Source organism: Osmia lignaria, chromosome 14, assembly GCF_051020975.1.
Source record: "Osmia lignaria lignaria isolate PbOS001 chromosome 14, iyOsmLign1, whole genome shotgun sequence".
Lineage (NCBI taxonomy): Eukaryota > Metazoa > Arthropoda > Insecta > Hymenoptera > Megachilidae > Osmia > Osmia lignaria.
The window spans coordinates 1,215,147-1,242,485 of record NC_135045.1 but is presented as its reverse complement, the minus strand read 5'-3'; the positions used below and the strand labels follow the sequence as shown (position 1 = coordinate 1,242,485).

The 27,339-nt window shown below is 35.0% G+C and overlaps 3 protein-coding genes across 3 annotated transcripts; 2 read left to right on the top strand and 1 right to left on the bottom strand.

Annotated features, from left to right (window-relative positions):
- Positions 1 to 4,531: 4,531 nt before the first annotated feature.
- Positions 4,532 to 11,753, bottom strand: LOC117609196 (very long chain fatty acid elongase AAEL008004). Its single transcript, XM_034335211.2, has 4 exons — positions 11,526 to 11,753; positions 7,011 to 7,262; positions 6,665 to 6,908; positions 4,532 to 6,498 (listed from the first exon to the last, which is right to left on the bottom strand). The coding sequence occupies exons 2-4, from the start codon at positions 7,260 to 7,262 to the stop codon at positions 6,017 to 6,019; spliced, it is 978 nt and encodes a 325-aa protein (XP_034191102.1). The 5' UTR covers positions 11,526 to 11,753; the 3' UTR covers positions 4,532 to 6,016.
- Positions 11,754 to 23,494: 11,741 nt separating this feature from the next.
- On the top strand, positions 23,495 to 24,855 carry U2A (small nuclear ribonucleoprotein polypeptide A'-like U2A). The gene is made up of 4 exons (XM_034335224.2): positions 23,495 to 23,663; positions 23,744 to 23,784; positions 23,874 to 24,450; positions 24,549 to 24,855. Exons 1-4 carry the CDS (start codon positions 23,582 to 23,584, stop codon positions 24,587 to 24,589), a joined length of 741 nt encoding a protein of 246 aa, XP_034191115.1. The 5' UTR covers positions 23,495 to 23,581; the 3' UTR covers positions 24,590 to 24,855.
- A 170-nt stretch (positions 24,856 to 25,025) lies between these two features.
- On the top strand, positions 25,026 to 26,392 carry ND-B18 (NADH dehydrogenase (ubiquinone) B18 subunit). Its single transcript, XM_034335226.2, has 4 exons — positions 25,026 to 25,280; positions 25,645 to 25,813; positions 25,894 to 26,145; positions 26,236 to 26,392. The coding sequence occupies exons 1-3, from the start codon at positions 25,172 to 25,174 to the stop codon at positions 25,985 to 25,987; spliced, it is 372 nt and encodes a 123-aa protein (XP_034191117.1). The 5' UTR covers positions 25,026 to 25,171; the 3' UTR covers positions 25,988 to 26,145; positions 26,236 to 26,392.
- The last annotated feature ends 947 nt before the right edge of the window (positions 26,393 to 27,339 follow it).

The following is a 27,339-nucleotide window of genomic DNA, read 5'->3' as shown; positions in this document are numbered from 1 at the left end:
AAGAGATTGTTGAAGTAATAGACATCAAAGAACTGAATTTAATGAATGCTAACCGCTAACTGGTAAGAATCGATCTATCACATCCCAGAATTTGTATTTTCTTAAATAAAGTAATAGGCATAACCTACTACTCTTTATTTTTTCAATTATCAGTAAGCAAAGCTGCTCCTAGAGTTTGCAAGGTTCATAGCAAAGGTACATAACGACTTCTTAAAGGTAAGATATTTTTACATTTTAATGAACGTTCGTAATTGATTACGTTTTGGATAATAATCTCATCGCAAATTATATTCGGTCGGTAGACACATATGTACTTTATTACGCAGTGACATAATGAACTTTGTGTGACCGCGGAAATCATTTGAATAATCGTATTCGGGTATTGTTTTATGATTTTAGCAAATCATTACGTTTTCATTTTGTTTATTTTCTTGTATAAAAAGAATGATGTACTCGATATTACTGATACAGTCGTATACATATACAATGTAAGACATCGTTAAGTGTAACGAGGTTTATTGAAAATCTAAAGGGTTTTTAGAGCATTGACTAGGTATTTACGAACTCGTAAATATAGTTGCATTTGATTCTCATGTATTTTAATGCTTTAAATGAAGATGATTCTATTCTAACGAAATGAAGGGAAAGAAACAATCGGGAATATGTAGGTTCGTGTCATGACTTTAACCTAACCCGCTAAATTAAATAATTCGCGTCAATGGTTCATAGTACCCATAATACTCATGCATTTGAAATGAACTTAATGAAGACGATTTGAATTTTAGAAATTAAGTATTACTATCATGATAAATGCTTCTTCTTTATTTAGAAAATACGTAGTATTTAATCATGAGCACTGTTTAGCAAATATATTTTGAAAAATATAAGCGAAACCTTGGTGTAAAACTTATGGGATGACTTAGCATTAAAATTATGTAATATAAAGGATATAAAAGGTTGTTTAATTATACCGATCGATCAAAACACTTTGCAAAGCAACGTTTATCGCGTCGTAATATGATCAGTCGATATGAAATACCCGATTGCAAGAGCGGGAAAGTGGCCAATTGTAGGTTGCCAGCCATATTCGCACAGATTAACCTACTTCGTGTCCATTTAAAATGGTGGTAACCCTTTGTTGTAAAATAACATTGCATCACCTGTTTTAAATGGAACTGATTCACGCTCCTAAAAATTATTTTATTTAAAAAGCTACCTCTTTTTTCTTCCATCGAAGACGTTAATCGGTGGTTTTAAAATTCTTCTTATTCTGATTTTTTACTAGAAATAAATTTTGCGAGGAGTATAAATATTAGCTTACGGATTAGGTCAAGTGGGCATTCCCACTTTTTGTGGACATGTGCTTAAAATTCAAGAGTTATCGAAAATGTTTTTAATAAACACGTAGGGTCACAAATTTGTATTAACAAAATATTGAAAATAGTTGTACTTGAAGAGTTATACTTGCAAAAGTGGATAATTGTTTAAAAGAATCTACGTGAACTGAAGGACAATGTAACGGGTTGAAGATTTAAAGTTAGGTAGAGATTTTTAAGGTTGCACAAAGTTTATTCGTATGTTAACGGATAGAGATGGGAAAGAGCGAGCAACTGGACCAGAATGAGAGTGATTTAGCAAAAGAAAAGAGCAGAAAGTGTAATGCCGTGTAACAGCCTTGCGAGGGGTTATGCAAGTCACGGGTATTCCAGTCTCGACGATCGGCGAAAGTGATTCTTGCCTGCTTTGCACGGTCAGCAAAGATCTTGCAAGTCATTTTTGTCCTCTGAAACATGTTGCTTTCCACTATGGCATTTGCGACTAAAGTTTCACGGGTTCTATTATTATTTTATTTCTTTACATTTTATGGGTCAGATTGTGCTTTTCTTAAAAGATTACAAGGATTTATAAGATAAGGTCTTGTCTCGAAATTTGACCGTCTCTCATAATCACTCGTTATTACAAAGAACAACACTTTGTTCGGTTAACCAGCGTCGTTTGTTTTTCTTTTAACAGTGCAGGAGAAGTTAATAATTAATACAAACATACAAAGAGCAAAGATTCCCGAGACGAATTTACATACGCCCATAAACATGATATTATTGTCGAACGAATAACGCAGACATTTTAAATACAATGAATTACGAGACAAAGTTCATTATGCTAATGTATATGTACATTTATTCAGTTCGAGTAAAGAGTAAGAACAAATGGCAGAAATAGTTAAACTACTGGAATGTAAAATAAATACAAACCATTACGATTTTGAATATTGCTTCTGTAAGAAGTACATACATGATTCGAATTTGTTGTAAATCAGAAATGAATCTAATCGTTTTTATGAGCAAAGAAAATTTTGATTAGATTATACGATAATTTGCAGCACGTCGGTTTTTTGAACCGATGCTCCTAATTTTCTCTCGACTTTTCTGTCTTGATCGTCCTACATCGTTTGTGGGTACGTGTGACCCACATACGACTCATTACGAAGGTATCTTCTTTCGTAATTCAACGACGCTTCGTAGATCAACTCCGAACGTCAGTTAGAAATTGTCCTATGGACATTTTTCACACCAGTGCAAAAAGACCCTTCGAATCTTTGTTCACAGACGATTCCGAATTGAACGTAATATCAGTTCTTCGCTTCAACTAGTAATTTCAATGATGTATTTTATCAATTTCTTTGCATCTTTGCTCAAATGTCGTCAGAATTCTTGGAAAATCATCGCGTATATCGATGACGATAATTCGGTAAATATTGCTTCGTTCAAAGTCTCGAATGTATATTTAATAGTTATCCTTGATTTTTGTTTCTTTTCTTTTATATTCACGGGTAGGGCAGTACTGCTGTCTGAATTTGTGGTTGCAAATCTTTTTTTTATATATGTATGGTTGAAGATATGGTTAAAAAATCCGTTGCTGGTTTTTTCATTTTTGCATTTAAGAATAATAAAAATCATCCGATGATTTAAGCTTTAATTAAAAAATTACAAAAATAATTATGTATTAGCCATCAGGTTAAAAAACTATTTGTAGACGTATTATGTCTTAAGACTATACATATTGCTAAGATTACGCGTTTGTCTTCTTATTTATTCACAAAATTATGTACAGATCGACGTAATCGACGTTAATGATTTATTCCCCCATTTATCATAAAAGGAATTTTTGTACCAATCAAATCTGTCTTTTGTTTTCCGTGAGTGTTGTGTAAATTGGGAAATCATTTTGTATAATGAAATCCGAGATACGACGTAAAACAATAACGCTGTCCAATTGGTTGAACAGGTTTATCGCTTATTTCTCACGGAAAATACCGAGCATTGTTTTGTTTGTTTGTAATTCTTTTTACACGCACTACGTTGCACTACATTTTTTACCACGTTTCCTGCTTCGATTTGTAAAACGAGTTCAGAACGTGAATAAATTCACTGTTGCCGTCCTAAAGGAACTTCTTTTAAGGGCACAGACTCCTTGTGCCATGACCAGTATGGTCGGCTACATTTCGGCTACAATTGCCGTACCATTTTCTCAGCGTTTGCGTCTGCCAATGCTAACTATGTATTCTTTAGCAGGAGACAAAATGACCAGATGTAGAAATAAGATTATAGCTAACACAAAAACTATAATCTATCGTCATTCTCAGACGATTACAGAAGACTCCTTTCGAAGACTTCCAATAAATAACCAATAATAATTGTGGTGATTGGGCAGAAGGGTTAATAAAGAAGTAGCAAGCGTTCGATTACGAATTGTCAATTTCGCTCAGCTCGAGCGCAACATATCGTAATCGACGGGAAAAGTATGATATATCTGTCGTAATACATTAGCATGTATAGCACATGCATTTGCGTGGTATATGCAGTTTTATACGGAGCCTCGTTTATATCGCGTGGTTCACCGACTTTCACCCGACTGCCACTTTCACCGATGAAAATCTGTACCGGCTAGACCGTCTCTAGTATGCTCTAAACGATGTTACACGTGTCGTTTGCTTACCATTTTTTAACTTAAAAGATGTTCACTATTTTGCGATGCAATATTTTCAAATTTTGCATTGCTGAAAATAAAAAGAAACATGAAACTCTTGTTTGAGGTGTACATCTTCGTAAGTTTGCAAAGGGAATCCACGAACTAAGCTTTTGGCTTTATATTATTCCAGCAGGTTATTGATTATGCATTCAAACAGACGCAGGAATTCCCTCCATTTCTACTTACCAACAACTTCATCGATAAATAAGGAACTAAATTTATCTATAAATGGTATACTAAAAACACGAACAGGAATCTAAAATACCGATGATGCATAAAATGATTTTTGTCAGCACTTACCAGTGCTGCGCACTCTACGATTCAGAACGATGATCTTAGGAACTACATTAAAGCTAAATGATCGATGGATCGTATCAGTTGGTAATTAAAGAAAAGAAAGAAACGAAAAGAGAAAAGGAGAAAGACCTACTGACTTAGACCTAGGTAACTTAGTTTTCGGAGTTGCAAAACAAATAAGGAGGATAAAATCGACGCGAACGTGTTCATTAAAAATTGTACAATTTAATCGTCGTAAAATAAATATCTCTCTTAGTTACATCGAGTCGTATTGTACAAAGTTCCTTATAAATACGGCGCTGTAAATGTCATATCGCATCACATTAGGTCGAGATTTTGTCGAATCGAGGCTTGACATTACTGTAAGTCGATCGTAAATCAATTCGCAACTATCACAGTAGCAAATTACCAATAAAAAATTTTGACTACCACCCACGTCTATACAGATTTATTCGTAAATGCTGTATTAAAGTAAGAAATTAAAAATAGTCTAGACAGCTGAATAATTTCCCGAGTTATCGAATAGTTTTCTACGTTTACACAATAACGTCATATCTTGAAACGAGTACCCTTTCTAAATGACACAGTAGCTCGTGTCACTTAGGGAGGTAATGTGCCTCCTATTCGAAAACAATCGACCCGATCTTTCGATTAATCGCGACCTCTTATCCTACGATTAATTTAAATTCGTTACGAATCTGGCTGGCTCGATTACGATTCGTCGCGAATCGCGGACGAGCAAGAACGAATAGCAAACTCGCGAATACGAACGAGTTCATTATTTCTTCGACGATTTGAGCAATGTCAACGTTGTCGACTAACACGGCAACGGAATTCGTGAGCTTTTCTTCTATCAACTACTAACGTACAAGTACCAAACTTATGACATTAGAGGAAACAGTAGAATTTGGCAACCCTAACTTATCTCTAACTTAAGTACCACTTAAGTGTAGCAATTGGTGTATGGCTATTGCCAGTGACGGACGCCCAACCCCTTTCGAAAATAAATAGAAAACGAATTTATACGAAATTTATAATGAAACGTTGCGTTCGATTGTCTTCTATACCGTTTAAATAGGGTTTTAAATATTCTTTCACCCTATCCCAGTATCCCCGATAGGCAAAATCCGCTACTGGTTATCGCTCGAAAGTCTTGGGATGTAAGAAACATTCACGGTGGGTCTAAATGACCCGGCATCCGTCACATCTCAAACGCATCAATGTATATTTTGCACACTGATCGAGGAACGTAATTGTTTATACTGTTCGCAATCTTTGAGAATAGAATTATTTCTGGTATATACAAAAAATTTCATATTTCTATGAAACAACGAAGAATGTTCCAAAGACTTTCGAGGACTAGAGCACGCTATGCTGTTACGTATCTCCCGGACTCTATCTAGCTATAACTACTTACTTGTTCACACACTGTTAACATACTTACACATGGCCACGTACTTACAAGCATACACGCGAAACAGATACACCCACAGAAAGCGTGAAAGAAACTATCGTACAAACGTGTACATACTGCGTTTTCGCAGGACGATTGTCGTCCCGAGAACCGTCATCTCGAACATCATTTTCCAAACGTTGCATCAAAATGTCCTCGCGAAATGATTCGATACGATCAGCGTGCGATATCGTCCGGGCTGATCGTCGCGAATTCGTCACCGTTCTTAACCAGAGATTATTCCTTGAAGCCCCTGTTGTCGATAAACACTCGGTTCCTGAGACCGTTGTCGGAGATGTAACCGGTGGCCATTTTGTATTGGTTCGCGTAAATCGCGCCGTTTTCTTTGGCATCGTTGCGTCTCACCGAGCCATTATTTTCTCGTTGTTTCCTCTCCTCTTCTTCCTTCTTCTTCAGCTGCACCGTAGATTTTCTCTTCCTGTATGCCTCGATGTAGAAGTCGCGGAACAGGAAGTAGAACATGAAGGCATGCATACCGATCCACCAGACGAACGCTTTCGGGTAGTTGCAATCGATGAAAAGAAGCTGGAACGCGTGAATCATCACCAGAACGAATTGAACCATTTGAAGGGCGGTCAGGTACTTCTTCCACCATAGATACGGTTGGATCCATGGTCCAAGAGCGGCCAACAAGTAGTACGAGTACATAACGATGTGCACGAATGTGTTCAACAGGCCGAAGAACGTGCTGTGGCCGCCTGAAATTTTAAATAATTCATTGATATAATTCGGCTAATCGAGGTTTCTTTCCTCGTCACCTCGATCGATTAATTAAAATTCTTCAAGGTGATGATTTTTAAAAATGGCAAACGATCATCGATTATCAGATGTTAACAATGAAACTGAAGGTAAACAATTCCTTACCAGGAGTGAATTTGACGCCGAACCAGACCGACATTGGCATGCAGCCATGGTGGATCACATGGAGAGTGGAAATGTGATTGTTCTTTTTCCTTAGGACAAAGAATATCGTGTCCATGAACTCGGTGAATTTCGAGAAATAGTACCACCAGCAACCATGTACCATTCGAATTGCCAGAGGATTGTTAGAGTAATCCACCGGTTGGCAACGGAACGAATAATGCCCTCCCCATCCAGACGCCACGGACTGTGGACATTGAAAAGTGAAAAGAAGAAACAAACGAGATAGAGGCTATTTATGTAAGAGGAATTCTGTTGATTAACTTATCGAAATGAAAATAATTCTCACCTCATAGAACAACCACGCAGAGAAGATCACCTGGAAGAGATTGTAGAATATCATAACCCTTCTGAGATCGAATGGTTTGCGATTCTCCATGAGTTTAGGACCCAAAATCTTGACGAAGTAGACGTAGAAAAGGCAAATGCCCAAAGTTGGGAATGGGCTGCTCATCAGGAACCAATCGTTCACCCTCGGATCGCTCTTGTTATCCATCAGGTCTCGATAGCCATCGTAAATTGTTCGCACAATTTGCGCCATCTGAAAAATGATATAAACAATTTGTTGTTGAAAAATTGTAGTTCGACGTTTAGTTCTAACGCGTACGACGGTTTCTCAGTCTATGGATCAGTGTTCACGTGGTGACGGAAGGTTACAGCTGTCTGTCCTTTCACTAAGATTTTCTCGAACATACTCCGAGGAGGATAGGAACGCGGTTACAGATCGTAACGGGCGAGAAATTCTCTTGTTGATGAAAATTGCCGGGAGGCTAGATTGAAAACGAGATCGTGGAAATTACAGGTAGTTGTTTGATAGCTACGTCCACGTGTCACTGTTGATATCAAACCTCGCGTGTACCAGTTTTTCTGCGACACACGTTGCACGTGACAACATTCGTTAATAGCGAAATCATAGTTTCTTAGAATCATTTTTTTCTTTTTTTAAGAAATAGATCATCGTTGCATAGCATTGCACTTTTCACAATGCAACGATTTCAGAGCCTTTTTTTTGTCACTTTTACTTTTTTTTCCAAAGAAGGACAACTTGGATTGCGTGCAATTTTCAGTAGCACTTGCGAAATTTAAGAAACAAACAACGGTTCTTCTATCGAAAAACTATACGAGGGGCAAGCGATTCGATCTCGCGACAGTGTAACACGGTTAATGCTTGAAAGGAAAAGTAAACCCATCAAATACTGCAAATAACTTGAAAAACTTGTTTCCCTCGCTAAAAAATTCAACCCGATCCTAGTTTGTACATACCTAATTCTTGTAATTCTATTTACTTCTGTGACTCACTTTTCTTGAATTAGAATTGCAATTTAGCCGCGCTCAAAATTCAATTACACTAGACTGATTTCAAATCACGCGTATAAATGTCCATGAATTAGCAATAAACGTAAAAATAACAGACGTCTCGATCTACAGAATGAAGTAACTGCCGTTATTATTCATTTGTACGGTAGGTAGTTGAACCGTTCAGTTTGCAAACGGACTTTGAACGAAAAACAATAACGGGACATTTCCTATAGTTTCTCACGGAAATTACGATTGATATTATTGAATAATTATAGTCGAATCGACAAAAAGGATCGGAAAATAAATTAAGCGATTATTAAATCGATGGGTGCAAAGTTGAACCAGGAAGAATATCATTGAAGACATTCACGAAAGCTCGTAATTATCTGGTATTTCCTTAATAAATCATTTCCTCGTTATCTTTCCGCTATTGCATTTTCTTATTTGTAAAGGGAGGAATGTTGAATATACATATGATATAAAAAGTAAATGAAATAAGAAAATGAATATGCAAATCAATGGATGCTACGAATGCTACAAAGCGTGAACTTTGGTGTACATTATCTTATCACAGAATATTAGTTAAAGTCCGATGTTTACCAAAAACATCGTTGACGTGTCTTGTCGGTGATTTCAATGCAACTAGCTGATATGCATTTCCATCGGGACAAAGAATCTTGCGATCGCCGATTGCCACCTGTTCGATTCAAACAGCCGAGCCAACTTTTCTGAAGAACACGCTCGATTATTTGCGAAAGAAACGAGGATCTCAGAAGACGCAATAGTGTCGGTCACGAGGACAGATCAGTTTATTTGTAGGGGCAACCGTTACCCTGTGATTTGCATTTTTTTCCAATCTGAAACTCTTCCAATCGAGTCCGACATTAGAATTGCTTAGACAAAGAGATATTCTACGTCCAGTCTGGTGCAATGGTCGTACTACGTAAACTGTTCGCGGAAATGCGAATGATAGCTAATTTTTTTCTTTGCTCTTTGGAATCGGTCAAACAGAAGGTGCTGGGATACCTTGCGCAAAGTTGTTTCAACTGTTTATCGATATTTCTTCGTTCTTTCAGTAAGTCAGCGGAAAAACACCAAATGTATACAATAAATTAGTTAATAATGACGCCGGTGCCTAATTATAAACGCAGATTCATTCCAAATAAGCTGTTTACTATACGGAGATACATATGTAGTTTGGGTGAAAAGTATTAATAAAGCTCCCAAATTGAAATTATAAAGTATCGTGATCTAGATTAGATTAATATTATATGAAAATGAAAATAAAATTTTCTAGTCTAATTGAGCATTAGAATTGCTTAGACAAAGAGATTTTCTTTGTTGCGATTCGTAAGAAATGTATGCTATGTAAGCTGTTCGCATGAATGAGGACGATGACAACTAGATTTACGACCTTCACATTTTTCTTTCAATCAAAATCGTTTATTAAAATTCAACAATTAATAATTGCCAATTAAGATAAACACCGTGCAGGAATGTGATGATGCATTTACACTGTTTTATTGCCATTAACAACTTAATATATTTTACATAGGATACGTTTAGCGCGTGTGTTATTCGATTTACGATGATTTGAATGCGAATGATACGAGTTTCTCGGAACAAGGATAATAAAAATAAGAACAAAGGATGCGGTCAATCGTTGATTCTAGTGGGAAACCTTGATCGTTGGAGATGCGTCGAAATTTAAATGCATTATTGAACGTTCGATCGTGATTTATAAAGCAGGATATTCTTCTCGTTGGAATAACTGCATGTCTCTCCGATGAAAAATATCAATGGTATCGTTAATCATGTCGACATTAACAACCATTATGTGATTCAGTGTCCAATGGTTATCTAGAGATAAATTATTTAACACTTAATTCAGGTACAGTCAATCAAAGAAATTTTTATAGTTTAATTTTAATAATTTGCAAAAAAATATTGTAAAGGTCTCGAATTTATAATTTTATTATTATATAAAACTCTTCTAATAATATTAACAAATTCTTTGTTAATCAAACTTTCTCTCATTTTTATCCATTATCGAGTTAATTAGCGATTAACGAAATCATTTCCGTAATCATTTTCACGAACGTTTAAGCTTCGTAATTTGATACTTTTATGTTATCGAAACCTATCAGACTTTTCGTGTTTCGAAATCAGTCATTCGGTATCAATCTAATAGATTTTTAATGTAAAGTCGCATACTCATAAATCATGTGACGCAATTGAAATGATTCTTAAGCGTCATTTGCTACCCAGTCAGGTGCATCCTCCTCTTTTATTCGCTTCTAACGAAATCGAGCTGCACCCTTCTTACGAGACGCTCTTTCTTTCTCTTTAGTTAGTGTTGCAAGCGTGCTGATTGCCGAATTCGGTAAACTTGTCACCCACGCGTAGACTGGCATCGCTGAAATCGTAACCGAACATGTCCTGGATTCAGTCATCTCCAGAAAAAATGGTAACGCGTTTCGGTGATTTTATTCAAGATTGCGTCAAACAGGGTGATCCAGATTTTTAAGAATACGGATGTTAGGATCGTTTTCTGTAAATTTTTACACTATTCGAGTCATTGGAATAACGCCGAATTACTTTGACAATCGCGAGAGAATTAGCAAATTTTCAATTATGAAGCAGATAACTGCTATAATTACTGTAATCTCAGGCGACACGGGAGAAATGATTTCAACTGCGACAGAAATACGGTAATTAGAATGTTACACCATTCGTGATAATACTTATAATGCAACTATCTATATTATCTGCAAATAGTATTTATCCTAGGTGTTACGAAACGTATCTTTTGTAAACAATTCGCGTTAAATCCGCGTGTTGTAATGTTGCCCTCTATTCTCGGATATTTTGAAATACAGGGTGATTCACGTAGAAACTTTCTTGGTTGGATGGTCTTGAAAGTATCTTATATGATAAGAAATGAATGAAAACAGTAGCACGTGGTCGAGATGAATGTTAAAAGCGATTCAAAATCGCTTCACTCATATTTTTCTTTTTTCCTTCTTATACATTTATATTATTTGTCAGAGATTTTTGAAAACTTGTCATATACTCGGCGAGTATAAGTTAAACAACATACATCCGTTCCTAGTACTAGCTATACGTTCCGTCTAAATTTGAGTTTGCTTATTTTTTCGAATAATTTCGCGCAAAAAGCGACAATTTCTTGTGTAAATCTTTGCGTCTGGATTTGATCACTTGTACATTTAGCTCTCGCACATTTTGTATTTTTGCAAAACTATATTCTATCGAATATTTCGAACTGTTCGATTGGATAGAAGATTGACACCTCGGTTGACTGAGTTAAATTTTTCATGCAATTATAAACTGAAAATTCCTGATCGTCTCGCGCCGTCGATTATTTCGCATATTCTGTTGAAAAATAATATTTAATTATTTCAACCCTTTCACTGAAACCTTTCGATCCACGAGGTTAACTTTCTATTTCAAACACTTAGCTCTGATTTGTTTCGATGAAACTCACCTTGTTTATCAACGAGGTGTGCTCGTGTCGGACAGCGTGAAATCAAAGGACACAGGATTCCTTGTTTATAATATGCTTTCCGTTCACAGGTTCTGAACACAGTTGCTATGTTGTTTGGTTAATCAGTCGTTGAAAGGCGAAGATGTCGAGCGGTCACTTTGTTACAGTCTTAGATCGAGGCTCCGTGGCGAGGAAAGCACCTTTGTGCTTGACCACCTTCGAGGAAACTGAGCTACCTCCATCAAAACCGTGTTTTATATCGGCATAAGCTCGTTACACCTGTGCGTGGACAACGGCAGTACGGTGCCGTGGGGTAACACCAACCCCACCAACCATCTAGGCAAATTCTTCTGATCTCTGTCGATTGTTCTCGACTGTCCAAGGGTCGTTCGCAGGCTGTTCGTGGCAATCGTTAGAGCTTCGTACACACCGATTCTTAACGGATCGGTTGAAATTTTCGCTTAGATTTGTCTCTTGATAAATCGTTGTGTTTCTGATGTTTTATTTTTTTACTTCGGAGTTTTGTGCGGATTACGTTAGAACGTTCGAAAATATCGTGTTGCGATTTTAGTATCTTCAGTTTACTTGAATCGACGTATTTTGTCACTCTGCTACAATTGTGGATCTTCTATAACATAGTCCTTTTTTGCTTGATTATTCTTTTGAGTATTATGAACGGTGACAAAATTCATTTTTGTTACGTTATGCTGTTTTGAAAAGGAGCTGGTGTTGCTGAAGTGTCAACATTTATTTCCACCTGGAGGGAAAATGTTATGTTTAGTCCTGGCATAATTCTTTGGCGGAACAAAGTTTCCAGGAACTGGGCGTTAATTTTTTGTCTAGTGTGTACTAATCATTAAAATCAATAAAATTAGTAAAGAAAAATCTGAAGAAATAAAACAGATAAAAATTGGCCAAAAATAGCAGTATGACATTAATAATAAAATAAATAAAGAAGCGAAAGCATTTTTAGCCAAGTTTTCGTGGACCTCCAAATTCCAAATGAGCTGGACCTCCTCATTAGACTTCATAGAATAATTATCAGCCTCTATTCAACATAGGAAGTGTATTTTCCTTTCATCCTACGAGGCATCCGTGCAAAATATTAAATAAAACCGATTACGCAATTATACAAGAAATGTAAGTGGTTTTCGAGCAAAGTTCCTTCTTCGAATTTTGGAATTCATTGTTTAAGGCAACGTCTTTAATGCGTATCGTGGCTAAGCAAATACTTGGGCCCATGTCAACAGTGAATTATTCATTTGTACTAACATGTACTAACGCGAATCTGTTAATGCTAACGAGTAAGTAGGCACGAATATTAACTCTCGATTAGATGGATAATGAAAATACAAACTACTCTTGATCGCGTCTCGTTTAATTATTTTCGGTGATTCTACTGTTGAAAGTGCTCTTCTGTAAATTGAACACTAAAGAATATCTTGAACAATTTTAACAACGGCGCAAATGAAATTCCAAGGGCAAGTAAAGGTTTGAGGGATCGTTAAGAAAATTTCTATCAGGGACGATATATTGTTTATAAGTAGCTCACATTCTCAGATATTGGAATGTGCGAATATTTCATGGCATGTTAAACTTCGGCTTACACTTCGATCGAAGCGTGTAGTTCTTGTAGTCATCGAGAAGATTGTTACATAAACTCAGTAATCAGTTAACGGGCTCGCGCGTGCAGAATATGTGTGTCAAATGTTTTGCATCGTTCACTAAAATCATCTGCCATTGGAACACGTTTCGGTATATGACCGGTAATGCTGCATGTGTTGATAGACTAATTATCGCTTCCAATGCATACGTATACGGCAACAAATTTTCATTCGTGTCAGGATATAATTAGAAATGTCTTTTTATATTTTGATGACTCTTGAAAGTTTTCGACGCGAAGCACTAATTATGTTGTTACTTGAATGAGAAGAATTATCACTTTTATTTTTTAAGTTTCGAGTTTTCCGCAAAATTTAATAAAAGAGAATTTCGAACTTAATTCGTGACCAGTAGGTAATAGGAACGCGTTATTCTACGATCAAATGTATGTCACGATCAGTGCTTTCGCCTGGAAAATCCTTCGTCTACTTCTTCAACGCGCCTTCCCTCTCGAAAACAATATCCTACGCAAGTTTTTGTTACGCGTATTTGCGTTAGAAAATTCCATCCGATGGTTATTGACGTAAACGAGAGAGACACACTAAGGCCTAGCCTTCGACGTTTTACATGATTTTCATTGATTTCCTAGCGTTTTATCACGAAACATCGCTCTAATTTCAACGAACGGGGTAATTCATAGTTCACGGACCAGGGACTTCTGTAAATTTGTAAATAGGAAGCGTTTCACGAGAGACATACCAAATATTGAACGGTTTAGACACGTACGTAGGAAAGGAATTACAAATAAACCCATGTTCTTGGTAGCAGGACGAAACCTGATTAATACCAAGAGAATATGTATTATTTTTCAGTGGACCGGGGTTATTGACCCTAAAAAGTGATACTGTTAACAATAGAAACTAAGAATTTGAATGACTATTAATCTAGGATTTTAAAATTTATTATGTAATGAAACTTTACATATTAGAAATTGTGCTTAACAAATATTTTATAGTTTACGAGATATTCTAATTTATAGTTTCTTGTCGCGTATCAACACGTTAATTACCATACATAATCACTAATTAATTTATGTGTACTTACTTACATTATAGACTTTTCCACTTTTTTACTTGTCTTAAATATACATCAATTTCAATTTCCTAAAAAATGCCACTTATTTGATTAACAAATAATGAAAGTGTTACGACTTTAAACGTCTAATTATCTTATTTTATCGACAGACTATCGAAACAATGCTCCGAGCAATGTTTCAGTCGAACCGATCCCGTTTCGTTTTTTTAATTAAACCATCAGTGTCGGCAACGTGAAAATTTGATAAAAGAAAAAAATGCATCGATGCATAGTACGCGTTTCGAGAAAGATTTGCAGGCAACACACGTCATCGGTCAATTTAAATGATTAGTCGAAGCCCTGAAGTGACCGGTGGATAACTCGAAGACGGAAGCATCCAAGGTCTTGAAACTCATCTAATAACATAGGTAGGCGTTTCGCCTTGTTTTTCTTTCTTTTTACAATTCGCTCCCTCTTCGCTGCTCGCGACAGGTCTTTCTCGACTTACTATCATCTCCGTTGTTCGCGAACGAAGGTCTTTGGTTGGCAACGATCGCGTTTTGTTCTACGTTCAATGAACTCTCGCACTACGGATCGTAATGTACTGTCCAAGCGGATGCTGTTCTCGAGCATGGACAAAGGACGAGCACCTTCAATGTAAACTCGCCATTCGATATTTATTCTCGATTTTCTCGTTACGCCATTACGTGCGTATGATCGATTACGCCTTGCTTATCATCTCTCATTTAATTATACAGGCTGATCCAAGCAACAGGTGTATCAAGAATCTTTTCTAAATTGCAATCTAACCATCTATCGCAAGTCATGCCTCTTTCCTCAATGAATTTAAAACAAGAAGCGTTGGAGTACTCATTAGCATCTGTTTGAATTTCTAAATTCAATTAAAAAGAAAAAAAAAAAAATTAAAATGATTCGTTAAGAGTCAATATCACAGAGGTTCGTTCGTTTTCCTATCATTGCATACCGGTGAGAATCTAAATTACTGTCGAACTCGTTGCATTTATAATCAACCTTCGTATAATTGACTATTACCGATTTTTCGAGATCGTAGCCAGGATCGAAGCTTGTTGGTTCGGAGGTTTTAAAAGAGAAAAGGCAAATGAGCATAGGGAATGTGGTGGCTATGAAAATGAACGAGAGAGGCCATTGTACCGATCCAACCGCGGAAGGTTCTCAAGGTTGAACGCGGTCCACCTTGCAACATCATTTTTACCCGAGTTGTCTGGGCACGCGGTTCAACCTCGGTACTCCTGCTCTATAAGACAGAGCACGAAATAACCGGGAATCTACAAGCAAAGATAAATGTTAAAGTTACATGAAATATACTGTTCAAGAAACTTAAGGGCCAAAAGATCCTGGGTTCAAGGAAGAACGATCAGTCTCATATCTCTTCGGCGGAAGAATGATCAAAGTTCGGCCACGTGGAATAGAAACACAAGTCATAAAATAAAATTTATGAACGGATATTAAGGTTTCTTAAAAAGATTCAGAAAACAGGCACGTGTATAACGAAGGGAGTTCATTGTTTGTAATTAGAATCACAAATATCTAGGAATTAATTGGGTGAAAATCAATGAGGGCATTGACTTCCATGACATATCTGTAATAGCCAGATGATCAGTTCAAGAACGTCTCGTGCACAATTTTAAGTACGTTTTTGTTTATTTTGATACCTTATCGCGACACGCAGTGCAAATTGCACCACGCGACTTGCACGTGCAAATTGTTCCTTCCATTGCTAGTCATGTTGCACGATCGATAAAAAATTCGTATTCGAAGAACGCGCGAGCCACCCGCGTCCACTGTGAACGAGACCAAGCACCATTAAGCTCTTTATGCAACTTGCCGTCGTTCGTTATGTGCAATTTGATTTCCGTGTCTGGGTGGTCGTTCGTCAATACGCCAGTGAAAATAATTTTTTCTCTTAAAAAATTAATCACTGATTTCCATAGGTTCGAAATTGATGACGCACCGTGTGCGTCTTATCCTACCCTTACGATAATGGAAAAAATTATTTCAACTTTTATAAACGACTATACGGTAAAACTGTAGTTTTGAATGAAATTTCAATATTCTGGATGATTCGACATGTTTGACCATGAACCGGTGAACGAAACTGTAAAAAAACACCTCATGGAAAGGTATGCATAAAATTTCGTGAAGCCGTACGATAGTATTTTTTTACCGTTAATCGTTGATCGTTTTGTTCGTCTCTGGTGTTATTCCTTGGAATATCAGATGTCATACGCGCGCGTTTACTTCCAATTACCCGAAGTTTTTATCTAGAAAATGAAATCGGTTAATGAAGATAATCGTAGGAAAGATTCAGATCATAAACATTTTGATGCATTTGATCAGAAGGATTAATTGCCCCTTCATTATATTACAGACGTCAATCCCGTTTTTATTTCCTAATTAAGTACATTAGTTATTCGTGTTTGTTACACTGTTTATGCGAGAAATTACAACACCACTTAAATAACACTTTACGTTTCTTTTGTCTTCAGTAAGAAACGTTTTTTTACCCATCTAATTTTAATGTTTTATCGGTGATTTCAATGCAACCAGCTGAAATTTCCATCGTGACAAAGTATTGCATCTGTTCGATTTGAATAGCAGAGCTAATTTTTACGAGGCACGCGCTCGATTATTTGCAAAAGAAACGTGTCGATCATGAGGACGGATCTGGTTATTTGTAAGAACAATTGTAACCGTATGATTTGCATCCTTTTTCCATTTGAAACTTTTCCAATCGAGTCTGACATTAGAATTGCTTAGACAAAGAGATTTTCTTCATCCAGGCTGGTGCATCGGTCGTACTACGTAAACAGTTCGAAGAATAGCAAACGATAGATAATTTTTTCTTGATCAAACAGACGTTACTGAGACGTCTTGCGTAATGTTATGTCATTCGTTTATCGATTTTTCTTCGTCATGTGAGCACACAAATAAACTACGTAAATATAAATATTCCTATATACTGTCGTAAGAAAATTTGCTGCAGGAACATTATTTAAATAATCAATCGCGGAATTATTTCGCAAAGTATTCAAATCAATCAATGTTAATAATCAGAAACCAAAATAATTCCGTGCGAAACTGTTTGGTTATTCAAACGTATGAAGGTATTATAAATTCTCCGGTCAGACAAAATGGTTTATCACCTAAATGGTCATATTATAATAATTATATTCAAATAATATTCAAGCCTGATTTTACAGTATCCTTCGATCTAGTAGAAAGGAAAGTTCCATGTAAACAACATCAAAAAGAAATGTTTGATCCAGGGCCGGCTCTGAGATTTCGGGGGTCCGAGGTCCTTCACGTATATGATATAAAAAAAAGTACCTCGAATGAAATTTATAAAATTAACATTAAAGCTTGTATAACTAATTTAGATTTGCATTTACATCGATTAATATTCAAGTAAGCATTACTCTTCTTGCATTCTTAGAAGCAAAATCGTCTTATGGGGGCCCTAGGCGGCCGCCTAGACCCAGGGACGGTCCTGGTTTGATCCGAGAGGATAAAAAGTATCTAGAATGATGATCACGATGATGATGTATCTTCAGGAAAGGCCTCCCGATCAGCCTGTCGAAATAAAGAATATAAGTAAGTAAGAGGAAGATAATTTTGTAAAAGGAATTTCAGTTTTGTCTTTCCTTGCAGCCGACCTTGGCCATGCTATTCTTCGACCTGCTAATTTTTTTATACTTTAGACATGGATGAAAGTAAAATTTTATTAGTCTGTGATTCTTTGAGTTGCTATTCAATTTATCTTCCCATTTCGTAGCTGTTAATTATATACACTTTGACACTCGACAATTTTTGCCTTGTTAGAGGTAGATGTATATAGCAGAGAATTATATGGCATTAAAAAGTCTAAATGCTTTTCACAGTGTTATTAAATAATTTGCTGGAGTTATTACGATATTAGTTATACACCATTAGTTATTGAGCTACATTTATCAATCATTTCATGTTCTATTTTTGCAATCAAATGTGCATACCCACTGTCAATTATGCAAGTGAAAAACATTTACTTGGGCGATTTTTATATGATTTATTCTCGATCTTCTTGCTTCCGTGTAAAACATCGGTTTTTTTTAATTAACGTAATTTTTTTCGAAAATTGAATCCCGTTAGTTGTTATAACGTATTATGAAATATCAGCTTGCATAACGATCAATGGAATCGACAAAAAACTTGTTTCAAACCAAAACCGTTACTGAATTTTAATCTAATAATTCTGAAAGAACGGATTTATTTATATATGTAGAATTTGTTTTTCTCGAATTTCCAAAAAAAAAAATAACGCTAAAATCGCAACGAAAGAAGCAGACAAAAACTAGTAGACTGTTTGCTCGAAATAAAAAAAGAAAAATAGAAAGATGGTATCAAATTCCGATGAACTAGTTTTTGCTCAGGCTGTTCCATCATTTTGCAAAACCAACCATCGAACTCTAGAATTTGCATGGGAATCAAACGGGCACCTCCCCGTTTTCATGCATAATTCATAAAACATTAAAGATGTAAAAAGATGTTACCAAAGTGCTACAGATTTGTGTTGGTAAAATTTTCCAAATTTTATTCTAAATGAATCGTATAAAGTACACGCATGGGTCGATTGAATTTACCTTGACCGTATAAAGGTTAACTTATATTGTATTCTAATAGAAGAAAAGACCAATTTCATATGAAGACTGGATGGTACAAAGCAAAGAAATTATAATAATCGTTAGGTATCAAGAGGTCAAGCACGTGGCCTCAAATGCTTAATTGAATGTAAAGAGGTGTTACGTCAATTCGACGTTCTTTGAAAATTATTAACAAGGTAATTAAAATTGATTAAACTAATCCAATTGATTCATTAATAAATTCTCTTAGATATGTTTACTATCAGCGCTAACGTAAATCAATGAAAAAAAAAAAAGATAGCAAAGAATTAATCGTTTTTGCGAAGAAAGTAATCGATAATTAAAATAAGCATTTGCAGATAAAATAAAAGTGTAGAGGGTGACCTATTTTAATAAATGAAATTATGTTGGATAGATCAAAATGTTTATAAAGTTCGATAGATGTATGTACACGTAAAAAAAAACTTCAGGGTCAACTTCTTTTTCTTAAATGGAATCGTACAATCTATTTTTTTTCTCCTTTTAATTAGTGTCAATCGATTCTACGCATTAAAGGATGAAGGCTATGTATTTAAACATCGATTTCTTCTATAATGTTCCATTACTTATCCTTTCTCAAGAGTAACAACTTTTGAATTGATTTTTTAATAGGAATTCATAAAAGATGGTTAACACCGAGAACAATTACCATTTTTCTTTCGTGTGCAAGTGACTGAAACAATGTGTTTTTCCTCATTAATTCACTTATACAGACATACAACTTTGTATCTTGTTCTTAATTTATTGGTTTTTAATATGAATAACCGGACGGTACATCGACACGAACGCATCGGCATCGTGCCATTGTTTAGAATGGTATTTTCCAAGCTTTTACGTCAGTGAATGCAAAATCAGGTAAACTGAGGTCACCAAGCGTTAACAAAACATCTGTTGCAAGTCTTATTTTGCTTTTTCCATCACTAGCCTTCCATCGTCTTCGATCATATTCTTTGATTATAATTAGGTATATTATTTGTGAATCCTTCCGGATGCTTTTTATTACGTCAAGCGCGAAGAACGAGCATACGACTACTTTCGATACTTTCGAATGGTATCAAGAATTTTTTTAAATATGCAAAAAGCATAAGAAAAAGTTATTTATAATTCTTTTTACATGCATTGCTTTACTTTACATTCGTCAAATAAATTTTTATTTGTTTTTCACAAGAACTCGAACGATCGTAGAAAATGGGGACCATTTCCGGTGACAATTCCAAAAGAAAGGTGTAATATCGTGAAAATTAGAGTCGTGTTTCGTTTGGGCCGGTGTTAAATTGTTGCAATCGCTCTAATGACGGTCGTAAGATGAGAATTGTTATTGTCCCGCTGTCGATTCAGATGACAAAAATGCTGTCTAGCAAAAAATGTCAAATGGCATTGCAAAATATACAAGTAACGAAGAAATCTAGGCTAATCAAGTAAATTTTTAGCCGACACAAATCGAAAATCGACATTACATTTTATAAATATTTATGGATTTAAAAATAGTCGAGCTTAGCATACAATACATTTATGAACGACACGTGGAAATTACTACTTACGACTGATATAAAACAATTACATTCTACGATTACGTATAAATTATTCGTAATTATTGTCAACTTTAGAATCGACCTCGATTAAATTGATATACAATAATTACACCTTTTCTATTTTATAGAATCGTTTATGTAACATTAAATTTTGAATAACAACCAGAAAGATCCTTATGAATTTTCAGTAAATTAATTGAATTGTTTTTGTTTTGAAACTAATCTTGAATGACGATAATCGGGAAATACTTCCTGATGTCGGATACAACGTCAATGGGGAAAAAACGAAGTGTCTGAAAAATTATACAAATGCAAAATCCATGAATTTCTGTACCGTGTCATTAAGTGCATCCGTGTATAATAACTTGATACATATTAAAATGAATAATACGGTAGTATTTCCCTGGGTATTATCGTTCAGAACCTCGGAATATTTCTGCATACTTCGATGAATTCCAACGACCAAACTTATTTAATAAATTGTAAGTTAATTAACAATATAGATCGAATTGTAAATTTATTCTTCTCGGATTTCTATACCTCTGAAAAATGACTTCGTATCGTTGGTAAATCATCTGATAAGTAAATAAAACAGACAAGCTGATCGATGTCATTTAGACTTACTATAAATTACAAATCATAAAAAACACTGTTGCAGACGTCGGGTCGGTAATAATACATGGAAATTTGTAATTACATTATTTTATCAGCTATGCTGCGTAAATGCATATACTTTCCCGTGCAAGTTATTTGAATTTGATTACCAATTAACACAGGAAAAAAATATCTTTCCTCTGGTTTTTGTTTCTTCTTTCTTTTACTCGGTCGATTAAGGACATTCAGGATTTCTCAAATTGCAAACCACATTGTCATCGACGTAAAATTAAATATGTCGAACATACGGATAAAGAGAATATTATTTCTCAAGATCGTATGTTATGAAATGTCGAAGTTAGTAGTATTTTTTTAAAATAAGATAAAACCAATAAAAAAAAAACAAATTCAATCATGTGTTTATTCTTTGGAAAACGTAATTTTTCACTGTAAGTGTTAAAAAGCGTGAAATTCTGCGGATGTGGCACCATTCGATATAAAATCTATTTTATGTGAGATTTGAGAATAGCAATGAAGGATCATCCGGGGTTAATCGAGTAACGTTTTAGTATTTCAATTTTCTCTCTAATGAGTACAGTGTCCTTCACATTATTTCACCTGAATATCTTTGTTCAAGATAATTCTTTTTCTATTTGCTTCCATGCTTCTATATAAAATAACCTGACTAAATTTTCTACAAATTTTCAACCTTTTTACTGCGTGAAAATTTATTTGTATACAGCTTCATTTCTAAGAAGAATAACTTTTGATATTCAGAGATTAAGACTTTAAGATTGTACATAGGTGACAAAGTTTGATTTACTATCATTACCTATAATAGCCGGATTTTCTAATGCATCGTAATGATTCTTCGAACGCATTGCAAAATCTTCTGAATCTCGTTTAAAATAGTTACAATGTAATGTTAGGGGCGTGAAAAAAAACGTGGAATAAATTAGAAACAGGTATTTATGAATAATCAACAGGTGTTTGCGATAAGAACAGTTCTTCAATTTATTCAATTCTATAAATTATACATGAACAGTGTATTGCTATAATTTCGTTTGGAGTAACAATTTGAGTAGACTATGTTTTGTTAGTTGCACGTTGGATGTGTTAGATTAGAGAGTATATTTGCTCCGATTCTGCGACATGGTATCACCTACTTTGCTTCCGTATTGGAAAACATCAATTACTTACCACGTGGGAAAATATTTCAAAAGTCCTAGGAATGTCTACGAGATACATGAGGTTCATTCGAAAGATGGTACATTACAGACGGTGTCACGTGTTTGAAATTCATCTTCTGTATAAATTAGTTCTGTTGATAACGAGTACACGATTGACTTCTAATTGCAATGGTCAATAATTGCATACGAGCCAACAATGGCCTTTGAAACATTCATAATGATATTCGCTACACTTTCTTTCGTTGCGATTCAAGTAAACAGGAATCCGCGCTTAAATCAAAATTTTCAAGTACATCGCAGAATTTTCGAACTTTGATACTGACGCTATATTAAATATTTGAATAATGCGCGTTTTTAACATATACAGCACGCGGCGCGGCGGCTGCGAAGATCAATATTAATCGATGAATAATATAAACACGAGCCAGAAAATCACTGGTCGAGGACGAACTATGCCGTTGGCAATAATGCAACGCGTTCATATCTTATTTTAGCGGTTCCTTCTAGTTAGCTGGTTTTTCTTTTTCCGCTTTAACAATCGCTCGTTTAGGAAAGAATGTAACTGGGCCTTTCTAAATTCTTTATGAAGAATTTATTCTTTCTGAATTTTTTATGAACCGCATTTACCATTATGGTTGGTTGGATTAATTTTGACCTCAGCGATAGGATCTCATAAAAACATGTTTGAGAAAGTTTGTTTTGTCGAAATTTCACGGTTAAGAGGTAAAAAAGTTTTGGTTTAACATAATAAGCTGAAAAATTTAGTTTGAATTGCATTTTAGCAGTTAAATTTTTAACGACGCGCCATATTTTGAATGGAGGGAAGAGAACAAACTCTGCAACATATTTATCAACTACCAAATGCAAGCGAATTTGTTTTTAACCAACGGCAAAAAGTAATTAGCCATTGCGAGAAGGAAAAGTTAACGATCATTACCTATGAGGTTTTATTATATGCTTGCCAAAGTCTTTCAATCTTTTTCTCGAATAATTTACAATGTCGTTGAAGTTTTTACTCGTTCGGCTAAAAGGTTTCGACTGAAATGATTATTATGTCATCGTTCCTTTTCCTGTTTGTTTCGTTTCTAGTCTGTGTAACGTAATGTAGAATTTTGAAAGATAAGCGGGTAAAAAGCATGTGATTCTCTAATTATGTATTATTGCTATTCCTTTCGCAATTACAAAGAGATATATTCGAATTTATATTTGAATTTTTGTTGGCCATACTGTGCGCTGTTTCGATATCAGGCTTCTCAACAGAAAAAACTTAATGGTTGCAGATAATTTCATAGAATTTGTTATTGTTTGAGAATTACTCGTGTTGAGTTAATTTTCAAAGCGATAATAAATAACAGTATTATTAGAAAATGGTTAAATTAACGCCAGATTTAATACAGCAGTCTATGCAATACATTAATCCTGTAAAGGATCGTGAGTTGGATCTCAGAGGTTTGTAAATAAAGTATACTGATAGAATATAACCTCAGCATTACTGTTCATTTCTCAATTATTCATTATTTCCATTGCAGGATATAAAATACCTACAATAGAAAACTTGGGTGCAACATTGGTTAGTATTATTACTAATAATGAGTGTGTTTAAGTCTTTTGTTTTAATGTTGCTCTTTATTTCAATGATTTCTTAATGATTGTTTTCAGGATCAGTTTGATACTATTGACTTCTCTGATAATGATATTAGAAAATTAGATGGATTTCCTCTTTTAAAACGAATCAAAACCCTCTTCTTCAACAATAATCGCATTGTTAGAATCGGCGAGGGTTTGGAGCACTGTATACCAAATTTGGAAACCCTTATGCTAACTGGAAACATGATTCAAGAGCTTGGTGATCTGGAGCCACTGACACAACTAAAAAATTTGACAAATCTTTGTTTACTTCAAAATCCAGTTTCTGCAAAACCTCAATACAGACAGTACGTTGTATATAGGTTTCCACAATTGAGGCTTCTAGATTTCCGAAAAATCAAAATGAAAGAAAGAGAAGCTGCAGTTGCTTACTTCAGAAGTAAAAGAGGAAAGGAAATGGTTCGTGAAATAGCTAAAAAGGTTAAAACTCAGAGTTCTGGTGCATCTACAGATAAACCACTAACAACTCCAGAAGAACGTAATAAAATTAGAGAAGCTATTACAAATGCTACTTCTCTTGAAGAAGTGCAACGTCTTAGTAAATTACTTCAAGCTGGGCACATGCCTAGTGAAGAAAGATTGCAAAATGGTACATGATCTGTACATAATTATTATATTTGCAAGTCTGAGCAAGTAATGTATTTTATCTTACCGATTGTTTAAAATATATTATTCTTATCATTTTAGGAAATACAATGCCTGAGGCAATGGAAGAAGAGGATGATTAAATATTTTATACATTATTTGAAAACATAGGTTAAAAAAGAATAATCTTTTTTATTTCTGTAAGTATTTGGTTAGTACCATAATTGGGATTAAAAACAGTTGTTAAGCTAATAAGAAATTATATGCTACACAAATGCAATTTCATTTGAAGATGACTTATATTTGTAAAAATAAAGCCATTTAATTACCTAATTGGCCTGAAGCGATTTTGTAAACTTATGTTACCTGATAATAATTTTTCAAACTATTTTTAATGTACATGTATATTTTTTTCAGTGGCAGTTCAATAAATTACTTATTCAAAAACGAGTAACCGTTTTCCTATAAACAGGGTGTTTTACTTAATGTTAATTTTTTATTTCAGTTATATTCATATACTGAAATTGTACTTTTAATGCAAAATAAGTACTTTTTATACACTGTATATGTATGCACGTATGCAAGTTGATTCGCATACAATCTGGTATCTATAGTCATTGACACGAGTTACGTAAGATACAGCCTCTAGATGTCAGCATCTCAGAATTAAGTATACATTTTTAGCTGTACATTGTTTCTTGATTTTTCAAATCACTGGAGTAGAAATGGGTAATACAATATACACCTGGGCTCATCCAGGTCCATATCCAGATACTGATGGAACGCCAACATTTGATCCACTGCTCGGATTTCCACATGGTCGTAAAAAGAGGGGCAAGTATTTCAGTCGGACCTAACCTTCAATTAATTTACTTGAGCCTCCGATGTACTATATTTATTTAAACAATATGCTATATTCATTTTTTATAACGACTTACACAATATGTTTGGTACCCCACAGTATTATGTCATAATCGTTTTGTTTTTGTATTACGTTATTTCTATTGTTTTCGTATTATAAATACTTCGATTAATGACATAACTATGAAATCGTTATACATTTCTTATGATATATGAATTAATAAATTATTTGACCTTAAGCAATTATTTATTTTACGTGTAAATTTTATAATTAGATTAAATATTTTCAGTAATTCAGCTATGATACATTTTAATCAGCTGACTTTTTACTTTACAGTTATGAAAGTAACAGAGCAAGAATTGATGGCAGCTAAAGTTCCAATGAGACTAAGAGATTATTGTGCTCATCACTATTTGGAATACATGGAATGTATGGGAGTTCATTTCCCATTTTTTCTTAATTGTGAGAAATATTACCACAAGCATATGCATTGCGAGTATGAAGAGTAAGTTTTTATTCACATTTATATAAATATATTTAGTATAAGTATTGGCATATTATAATTGCAATAAATGTATGTTGCAGTTATGTCTTGAGGTTGAAAGAATATGAAAGAGAACGTAGATTACTTGTTAGACACAAGAAGAAGCAGGAAGCTATACAAGCAGCAGCTGCTTAGTTCCCAACTCTGTGCATGGGTTGTTTCATTTTAGGATATATTATATATATATGCAAAAAATTCAGTTTTTTGTCTGTGTAAATAAACATAATAAAACATTTCAGTGGTGTAAATCAGTGAAAATTGTAAATATTATCATCACTGTTATTATCACCATTGTTGGTATCATTATTGTTATATACTTTTTTTTTATTACAAGGTACACAATTTATTTCTATTTATTTGTAATATCTCCTGAATCTTTGCAGTTAAGTTGTACAAATAGTACCGCACCTACAAAATACACTAATCAGAACGATTCGACGTAAAAGGAATCATGCATTACTACAGGATGTCTATAAGTGTTCAATTTAATCTTTGGTCAAAGCTCCAGGATGTTCCTCCCATGAAACACACAAAAAGACTGTATATGTCGTTTGTTTTTTTAAATGCAATCCAAAGACAGGTTCTCGAGCATACGAGTAACTTAATATTTATTATTTGTCATTACAAAAGAAGAAAGAAAAATAAGAAGGAATTACATATTTACAAGAGGGCTTGCTTAATAAATTACAACCATGGGATCAGGTTCAACGAAATAAATTCCTAACAAAATAACCGAATAGCTAATCGAGGCAGCTTCTTCCCCTCTGCGTATCCTTGGAATGAACATCTCTGTTCATCCCTTTAGGAAGGGGTGTATCGAGAAGATCGATAAGGTAGAAAGTGCCTGTACTCTGTAAGCATCCAGCTGTTAGAGCTTCTCACGTGTCTACGCGGGATTGCCCCTTATGGTTAGCGTCCCGTCAAGCTTCACGAGCAACCGGGTGAGTGTTGTTTAACTCCCGACCAGTACGGTTGCGTGGAGCTTAGGCTTCCCTTAGTTAAAAGGAAGTGTAGGAATACCATCCGGCTTGTTTGTCTATATTTTTTGCGTGTAAAGATAGGTTCTAGGTTAGTCTCTTCCAAAACCAAAAGCAAGTGGTGGGGGTGTCTCCTCCTTACCCTTAACTAAGAGAAGCCTACGCTGCACCCCAGTGTACCTACATACATAGTTCTCGAAGATGTTCAGCGAGCAGTGACTTGTCTCTCCCGTCGCTTATCAAACACACCATGTTTTCGTCGATAATTTTGCAGAAACGTGTTTCAAGAGTCACGGTTTCATTTGGTTCGACATTCGCGTAGCTATTGAATGTTTACCTTATCGCATTGCGGTCCCGACACCGGAAGAGACAAGAGCTCGCGACGTCTTTCGCAAACAGTTCACGTACGACAAAGCAAAGCTCTCGGTTAACGAAGTCGGATACATTCCCTCAACAAGTTGCTTTACCAACTGGTAAGAGGAATTTCTTTAGTTTTGAAAGCGTATGCAG

Coding starts and splice junctions, on each gene's coding strand:
- LOC117609196 (XM_034335211.2), bottom strand. CDS start 7,262: ATGGCGCAAATTGTGCGAACAATTTACGATGGCTATCGAGACCTGATG. Junction 6,909..7,010: donor CTGCGTGGTTGTTCTATGAG/GTGAGAATTATT, acceptor CAATGTCCACAG/TCCGTGGCGTCTGGATGGGG. Junction 6,499..6,664: donor CGGCGTCAAATTCACTCCTG/GTAAGGAATTGT, acceptor TTAAAATTTCAG/GCGGCCACAGCACGTTCTTC.
- U2A (XM_034335224.2), top strand. CDS start 23,582: ATGGTTAAATTAACGCCAGATTTAATACAGCAGTCTATGCAATACATT. Junction 23,785..23,873: donor AAAACTTGGGTGCAACATTG/GTTAGTATTATT, acceptor GATTGTTTTCAG/GATCAGTTTGATACTATTGA. Junction 24,451..24,548: donor TGAAGAAAGATTGCAAAATG/GTACATGATCTG, acceptor TTATCATTTTAG/GAAATACAATGCCTGAGGCA.
- ND-B18 (XM_034335226.2), top strand. CDS start 25,172: ATGGGTAATACAATATACACCTGGGCTCATCCAGGTCCATATCCAGAT. Junction 25,281..25,644: donor ACATGGTCGTAAAAAGAGGG/GCAAGTATTTCA, acceptor TTTACTTTACAG/TTATGAAAGTAACAGAGCAA. Junction 25,814..25,893: donor ATGCATTGCGAGTATGAAGA/GTAAGTTTTTAT, acceptor TGTATGTTGCAG/TTATGTCTTGAGGTTGAAAG.